The 9048-nt window shown below is 45.7% G+C and overlaps 1 protein-coding gene across 1 annotated transcript; it reads left to right on the top strand.

The window, feature by feature from the left end:
* Positions 1–1059: 1059 nt before the first annotated feature.
* LOC128299582 (serine/threonine-protein kinase PAK 1) lies at positions 1060–9047 on the top strand. Its single transcript, XM_053035586.1, has one exon. The coding sequence runs from the start codon at positions 1668–1670 to the stop codon at positions 3264–3266; it is 1599 nt and encodes a 532-aa protein (XP_052891546.1). The 5' UTR covers positions 1060–1667; the 3' UTR covers positions 3267–9047.
* Position 9048: the final 1 nt, after the last annotated feature.

The following is a 9048-nucleotide window of genomic DNA, read 5'->3' as shown; positions in this document are numbered from 1 at the left end:
TTTTTTTCAGCGAATGAATGTGTTACAACATATTTTACGTTCCACAGGTGAGTTATGTGACTGACGACAGTATTGGTGTGATAAACCTTTTGCAATATTGTAATCACACAATTGTTCTGATAATCAAGACAACACATTATTGCATTCCTTTTTTCAACATGGCATTTGTTTCCTTTTTTGTTTAAAATACCATTTCACGAAGGTATTTGCTGACTTCATCATTGGAGAAAGCGGACATTCAAAGATATATCCCAGTTAAAATGCTTTTAGCAACACAACTCAAATACTTATATGAAATTACGGCGACAAAATGTTTATAGAACTCTAGAATAGTAGATGCTTGATTCATAGAATATTCAAATTACATGGCTAGAGCATCATCGTAGAACTGATTTAGTAGCACAGTGAAGGTTCCTCACTATTGTTGCGTGCAAGTTTCATGCAAGCTGTCCTACAATCTGTGCACAGTCAAGAGCGAAGTGTTTGCGAATTCAATAATAATTAGATAAAAACTTAAAATTTTCAGTATTATACAACACAGACGTTCTGTTTAATTGTTTTAGTTAAAGTAAATTAGAACCTTTCAAATGTTATGAAATCGAAACAACATTGTTCCTGTGTTTAATGGATTGTTCGTCTTTGAATCCTATTTTAGGTGCACGAAACAGCTCGTTCAGATCGTGATATATCCAGTTTGGGACATTGGCCTCTCAGGCCGTTATTGCCATCTCCGGCAGGGAGAGATTTATCTTTCGATAATTGAATTATTTAGCATAGTTTTATTGCCAACTTTTGCCAACACACAAAGTTAATCTTGATTATAAGTAATGTAAAAAGATAATGGCGTCGATATAGAAGAAGAAGGACAAAATTATAATGTATTTTTTTTTTTATTTTCATGTCTGTGACGAATTGTTCAACGAATGTTTAGGTATCGCATGTCAATATTCAAATATTGGGCTACTGAGCTCATGTCTTCAAAGTTGCTCAGCTGTCAAGCTGTCAAATGTGCATCGTGTTGAAGTTACGCACACATGCAAATGCTTTGCTACGGATTGTGTAGGGCTGTGCCAAAGTGTCGATGATTCGTCATACCACTCAGTGTATTATTTCCAAGTTCCTCACGGGCAGTGTGTGAAGAGAAAGGTTCATCATGCGATGAAACATAAATCCGTGCTGCCTTGGAATGGTTTAACGAGTTCAAAGCATAAATCGACGGCGCCCTAGCATTGTCACTGTGGCGTTAATGTGTGTATTGGTGTGGTGCGGTTGCGTTTTCGTGTTCGTGCGTGAATCCCCGAGAAAATATTTCCAGCACTCCGCCGAGATAAGCACCGTTGTGAGACAGTTTTTCTTGCTGGGGTGAATGGGTGCTGCTTCTTCCGGAGCAGCATTTTTAGTGTGGTGCGTTTGGGAGCGATCTTTTCCCCCTTTTCCAATTGGATTTGGCGTGTGATATTAAACAAAAAAGAGAAAAGTTAATCCGTGGAACAGGGCACTAGTTGTGAAGGTGCCATTCGGAGTGATTCTATTGTGTTTGCTACGGGTTACACTTATAGCGAATTGTACTGGAAATATACTACCAGCTACACATTGCCGTCGTAGGGTTTACATCACCGTCCCTTCTGGTTCTTCTCGTCTGTCGAAGTACTGCGTAAACGGACAAGATGATTAAAAACATTTTTGGTAGCAGACGGGCGAAGGATTCCGAGCGGAACAAAATTTCCGAAATCGGTCTCCCGACGAACGTTGTGCACGGGATGCACGTTAGCAAAAACCAGCAAACGGGTCACCTGGAGGGTTTGCCAAAATCATGGATCCGCATGATGGATGCGCTGATCACGCACGACGAACAGAGCAAAAACCCGGAGGCGGCCTATCAGGCGGTGAAGTTTTACAGCTACTCGATCAAAAAGAAGGAAGCGACGGAACCCTTCAAACCGTTCATCACGGAAGATGCTATCCACGAGGAGACGGAATCGATCGAACAGTTTCTCGATCAGAAAAGTACGCACAAAAGCGAAGACTCGCTGGCGGGGAGCAGCGAAGAGAACGAAAGTGTCCCACAGATACCTCCGCCTCCGCTGCCCAAAAAAAGCATGACCCTGCCGCCGAAGCCACTGCTGAAACCAAAGCCCAAGAATTACACCAGCAAGGTGTACAAAGGCATGGACAATCTGCATCTGATCGATTCGGGTAGCAACAGCGACACGATGATCATCCACAACGTTCCCCATCTGAACACGCACCAAAGTTCCTATGCGATCTGCACAAACGCCAACAATAACAACAGCCTTGACCAGGAGCCCGAACCAGCCGATAGTGATTTAATACTGCGACCGAAGGAAAAGCTGACCCGCCAGCCCAAGAGCGACGAGCAGGTCTACTTCGAGCTGAAGAAGATCTGTAACCTAAACGATCCGCTACAGCGGTACGAGAAGACGGTCGAGGTGGGCAAGGGTGCATCGGGGGTGGTGTTTATCGCGCTCGATCGTAACACTGGCTCGAAGGTGGCCATCAAAACGATCGACATGAAGAACCAATCGTCGAAGGAATCGATACTAAACGAGATAAACGTGCTGAAAGACTTTAACCATAAGAATTTGGTTAACTTTCTGGAGGCTTACTACCTGGAGGACGTAGACCAGCTGTGGGTAATTCTCGAGTACATGGACGGTGGTCCACTGACCGACGTCGTTACCGAAACGGTTATGAAGGACCGTCAGATTGCGGCCGTCTGTCGAGAGGTACTGCTGGCCATCGATTTCCTGCACGCGAAAGGCATCATCCATCGTGACATCAAGTCCGACAACGTGCTGCTCGGTATGGACGGTTCGGTAAAGGTGACCGACTTTGGTTTCTGCGCCAACATCGAGGGTGACGAGAAGCGGCAAACAATGGTCGGCACACCGTACTGGATGGCGCCGGAGGTGGTGACGCGCAAACAGTACGGCAAGAAGGTGGACATCTGGTCACTGGGCATTATGGCGATCGAGATGATTGAGGGCCAACCGCCGTACCTCAATCAGGCACCGCTGCGTGCGCTCTATCTGATTGCGGCCAACGGTCGACCGGACATCAAAAGCTGGGACAAGCTGTCGGACAATCTGAAGGACTTTCTCGACCGCTGCCTGCAGGTGGAGGTCGACATGCGTGCATCGGCTGACGAGCTGCTGCGGCATCCCTTCCTGCAGGACTGCATGGAGCTGCGGACGCTGACGCCACTGATAAAGGCCGCCCGGAGGTTGCTGAAGCGGGACAACTGAGCGACGGCATTTCCGAACGAATGCTGAAGAAAATGGTACGTCACTTCTTACAGGTAACGGTATCGTGTGTGATTAGAATGGACCGATCGAACGAAAACAAAAGTCAGATGTAGAACCGTGAGTAGAGGAACATTTTTGCCGTATGTGGCTGTGAGATTTAGTGCCTTTTTACACCGATCGACGGGAAAGGAATCCGATGATACGGAAAAAACGGAACGTAGAGCCAAAAGCAAACGCAGCAGGGCCCATTTGGTGCAAAATTTGGTTTTGATAAAAGTATACCGTAGACAGCGGAAGGATGGACGTAAAAAATAACCCCACGGTGTGTTGCGTTGCGCCACAGTGCGGCCCAGCAAATCACACCCCATAGTCATCGAGCTTAAAGATAAGGAAAAAGTAGAGCTTACATTAGATTCGCTGAACGAAAGATCGAAGGGAACATCGATAGCGGCAGCGTGTCAGAGGTTCGGTGCTGGTACAGCAGTAAGTTGATAAGGATTGGTGTCCATCGTTTGTCCCGCATGTGGCGGACGGACAATTGTGCCTGGCTTCGATTCGATGTTGGCTCGATGTAGAACGGAACAATCAATCATAACGCGCGTGACCCTTTTTGTTGCCACACGATCTGCATTTGCAGTGGGGCATTGAAACAGTATTGAAGCTCGTACACGCCTAAGTTGGTCGGAATCCGTAGGAAACATATGGATCCCCCATACATTCCTCCAAGAAGCGAAGAAAGCAAATGTTTTGCTTTTTTTGGATTGGAATTTGGTATTAGTAAACGTAATAACAGCAATCCAAGACAATATGCTTGCGCTGCATGCGTACGATCATTGATCGCGTCACTGCCACTTGATAGTTCTGTTAGGAGAAAATATGTGCTACACTACAATTGGTTTGGTATTTACATTTTGTGTGAACTGAAATGTCGCCAGTAATGGATAGGTTTTTGTTACGCTGTTGTATGTTGGGTTGGATCTGTGCCGTCATTTCAATATGAGGGTAAATAGTAACATTCCATTGCCAAAAAGAATGAGTAACGGAAGAAACGCACCATCGGCAGAGGCAGGGAACCATCGCCGCCATCCCCGCGTCTGGAAGAGTGTTGGTGTGTGAAGAAGTCCGAGAACGATAATAATGTCGCTTGTGATTAGCCGGAACCATCGCCGCCACGAGGCAGGAAAATGAAATAAAGCGCGTCTCGCGTCTGCTGTAGGAATACGAAACAAACGAGCATCCCTGTCTCATTCTGTCCAGTGCGAGTGACATTGCCAGACCCTAGCGATGGTGGTGTACTCGACGACCTCGATGATGACGATGGCAAGAGGACAAGCTCACTAGTGTCTGCCGATGGTTTCGATGTCGTCCTCCTTCGCGACCGTACCCGCTTACTGCCGTTCAACTCAATGAGCCAGTGCGGAACAAACCTTCAAGTTTACTTCTGATACACTCGATGGTGCTGGTGAGATGGAGTTGATGGTTGCCGTACCATCATCCATCACTTCTTGTCGCGAAGGAGAACGAAATGGTCGGGAGCGGTGGTGTCGTGGATCGTGCACAGAAAGTGCATTTGTTCAGTTATTGTGCGCTGCAACACCGTAGACGAAGTAAGAGACAGAGAGTGTGTATGTGTTTGCACTAAGCTCGGGTAGTGTGGCTGGAATTATTCTATTAAAATTTACATCTCATTGAAGAAAATCACGTTGGTGGCGGGTTCATTCCGCCGGGCATTACCGGTGCCGTTGTGGTTTTGTGACGTATGTTTTGTTCGCGATCGTACACTCGCGGGCGCCGCGGTACGACACTCTTGCCAATTTTCATTAGCACGGTGGTGCGATTTTACAGCCACGAAAGAAGTAAGATTGTTTTTCTTTCCTTTAAGGTCGAACCATCCATACCGAGCAAACAAAACAAATGCCTAAACCCCGTTCGGATCCGGACTGGTGGTGGCTTTGGAGGAATGGGAAAGAGTGCAAGAGATCGCTACTGCGTAGGGCCGTGTCTTAGACGATCGTATCTTGCAGACGACTGGTAAACGACACATCATGTCGCCAGCTGGAGTGAAATTCTTCCAAATGCGAAGAGCAATATAACCACGACGAGCATATGCACTGCGGCTCTAGTGCGCTTTAAAACCCGCGGTCTGAAGGCGCAAGGGACACAAAACGAACACATGAAAACAGGGAATTTTGATGTGCGTTTTATGTGTGTTATAAAAATAATTTGCCATCACAAATGTTGGCTCCACTGAAAGGTTCTTTTACGGGTTCCTTCCTTGCAACCACTTCCTGCAAAGGGAAAGACTGACGATTGAAGATGGAAGCATTCTGTTTGCAGCTAATGGCACTGCTTACAAGCATTTAAGCTTTTGTTTTTTTTTACATCTTCTCTTAACTTCTAAAACGCGTAGAAGCACATTTTGTGGGCAATTAGGATGATTATTCCATCACACCAAAATCACTACAAACCGAACCGGGAATCATAAAACCCCCTTGTGGTAAAGAAAGTGAGAGTGGTTCACGTACCTTGGCAAGATGGAAAGAGAGGCGGTGGTTAAAAGCCGATGAGTCAGCGTCAGTTTTTCACCAAAAATACCGGCATTAAACCTTCAACACTCGCCCAGACATAGCAACGCTACCTCGTGTCCGAGTGTCACGGGAGAAGGTGAGGACAGTAACGTGTTAGTTGCGGATGATTCATCCGTCGAAAGTCCACCCTTTACGACGGGAGCGAATACACATGGTCGTGCTGCCCAAAGGCGCGTCTCAAGCATCAAATGGATTAAATCCATAAGACTATTGTGGCTAGAGTTTGTCATCCGGTCGCAGTTAGATTGCAGATGGAGTTGCCCACAATCACGGGCCGAGTAGGAAGGTGGGAAATTTGATGTTACTTTGTTGGGGGGATTGTGTTCCCATCTTAACACCCGGTTGTGGCGGGGTTTTTTCTAGATATTGTACAGGGATGTAAATAAAACACTTCCGTAGCGTACGCTGCTTGCGTTCCATATTTGAACGTTGGTGTGGACCGGATTCATGCGCCAACACATGGCATGTGAGTACATCCGTCCTGGGGTAAAATGTAGGTTGGAGTACTGAGAAGGAGGAAAAAAAAACAATACAATAAAATATCTCGATTTTCTGTGATCTCAGATTTGCGCCTTGCAAGTGTCGGTGGAATAATCTGCTTCTGTTTCTGACTGTTGTATCCACTAGAATTAAACAATTACCTTAGCGGTTTGATGACACGGTAAAGAACGATTCGCTTTACCGTACCTTCCTAATGTAATTCGTGCCATGTTGATTATACGGTGCGCTTAGCAAACGGTGCTTTAATGTTTCACGCTCCACGGCAACAATAATCGCGTATGGTGCACTGACTCTGACACCTACAGGTCGCGCTCACAGCATACGCCTCGATGTCTATCGAAACGGTTACGGCACCACGGCCCTGATGATGGCACCCGGCATCGAACTCGGAAGCAGAGAGAATCGTACATGTAGTGTCTTGGTGATGAGGTAAATTAATTTGACCTTATGCTGCTCTGCACCACGACCATCTCCGGTAATGCTTTGGGAACCCGGACCGGGTAGAACTCCGCTCGTCCAATCACCGTTGTAAGCGAGTGCTCCTAGTTTTGCTACATGAAAGTAACTGAGCACTGTCCAAGGAAGTATGTGAGGAAATGAGCCGCTCGCACCGTCCGAATAGAATCAATTCAGATTTCCGGCTGAAGGCTTTCGAAATGATCACCCTCGCGAATTACGAGTTACATTCTTCTCCTGTGTCGGTGGCACGATCTTGATGATTCTGTAAAATGATTAGATAAAAACTGAGGGAGATAAGTTAAATTTGAAGCTAGCATTGTGAAGGACGCATCGGGTTCAAGGAGGTGGTCATCGATAAATTCAACCTTCGCTCTAGATGGCTAGATGTGGCAGTTACCATCATCACTATCGTGGACTATTGAGCAGAAAAAGTTCCATAATGCCCTGTTTGGTCTATTTTGTGAACGTCACTGGCTCGGTTGTCGATTTGCAATGCTGTTTATCAGCTGTTATCAGATAACAAATTGAAGCACAAAAAAGTAACTGGTAAAACTGTTCCGTTGCACCATTCTCAACATACCGGACTGCTTTCCTGCTGGGAGTCGAAAGGTGCTAATAATGATGAACTCCACTGCCTTCGGAAAAGTGGCGACATGCCTGTAACCTAACTCGTCTACAACCAAAGCTACACACACACGCGTTGTTGAATACTTCCGGTTATTTCTTATCAGCTAGCGGACATGAATTCACACTACATGTGAAACGATCTTGATGTGCTGTATTAATCTGTTGGTGCATTTGGTGCATCTTGTTTCATACTCGCTCCATCTGCAGTTAAGTTGTGGAATGGAAAGCGTTTAATTGTGTTGTTAAAAGCATACAGAAAAACAAATAACAGACAACACCACGATTCGAAGGTTTATCATTCGGCAATGGCAAACACACTGAAGTACGGTTTCGAACACATTCCCCCGCCCTATCCAGTATCTAGCTTGTTTGCCTTGAACACAGTATTTGGAGGTAACGCGTCGATCGCGTCGAGGTGTCCCGATCGAACAACAATAGTGCTCCGCGTGTAGCCTTAAATGAGGAAGCAGAAAACTCCAACGCCCTTACCGCAGCAGTAACATGTTGCACATGTTTCGCATAAGAAAAAACTCCCGCATCGGAGGGCCGCATTAAAAAACCCCAACACATATTGAACGGTAACGTCTTCCGCGGGCAAAGTGCCACTTACATCAGCGCCAACGTTACGTGCCCGTGGCGGTAGTACCAGAAGAACCGCCAGCTGATAGTCGTTAAAAAGAACGCGTGCAGTGTGCGCGCGCGGGGGTAATCGCAGGCACAAAAATTGCTCTCCGCACAAGAATGTCTGGTTGTACGCAGCAGCGAATTATGTTTGTTTAATGTAATAGAAATAGGTCCATCCGTCGCACATTATCTGTACTGGATACTGTGTTTGAAGCGGTACATCTGCATCGTCCATGTACAGTGAAACCATCCCCGGGCCATATTTTGGGTTTTTTTTTTTGGCGATCAGAGTACCGTCCAGCTGATTACGATCGATCCCCTGCAAACCAGTCAGCAGTTGTCCATTGTGCACGGTCAGCAATAAGCCAGCCAGTGGAACAGGAACTAAACAGATTTTTTGTTCTGTTTGCTAGCTATAGATGTCTGACTACTGTGTGTATATAGAACGAAATTGGTATTGGCTTCTCCCTGTAAGCGAAACATGTTCGCTAAGGTGTGCAAATGTGTAGCGCACGTTTTAGCTGATGCCAATAGGTGTAAATAGGTAGAGCATTACAGCACCCAAACCATCACAATCAATCTACCGATAAGAGATATAGGCACTTATGGAGGAGGAAGCTTGCTTTTTATGCGTAACTGTAGAACAAACATTCTGACCATGTGGTAGTAATCGCTTTTGATCGCTTAGTTTATAAAGGAGGTATGTATTTTTATACGTATTACACGGTTAAGAATTATGTGTAGTCCAAGCAATGGGAAACTGAAAGGAAAACTCTCTGACGTACGAAGCTTTTCTAGTGCCACATACTGCATTGTAAATCGCGTATGTGTGTGGGTGTACACGTGCGACTGCAAAATCCGGCATTTAGTGAAAACGTGTATTGGAGATCGTAACGTAAAAAAAATCAAAGTTTTTGAATATTTTTATTACAATATACACAGCGTAATAGTAACGATTACATGATAATAGGATATTATTAGCA

The sequence above is a fragment of the Anopheles moucheti genome, chromosome 2, assembly GCF_943734755.1.
Source record: "Anopheles moucheti chromosome 2, idAnoMoucSN_F20_07, whole genome shotgun sequence".
In the NCBI taxonomy this organism is placed as follows: domain Eukaryota; kingdom Metazoa; phylum Arthropoda; class Insecta; order Diptera; family Culicidae; genus Anopheles; species Anopheles moucheti.
This window is presented reverse-complemented; position numbering and strand designations above follow the sequence as displayed.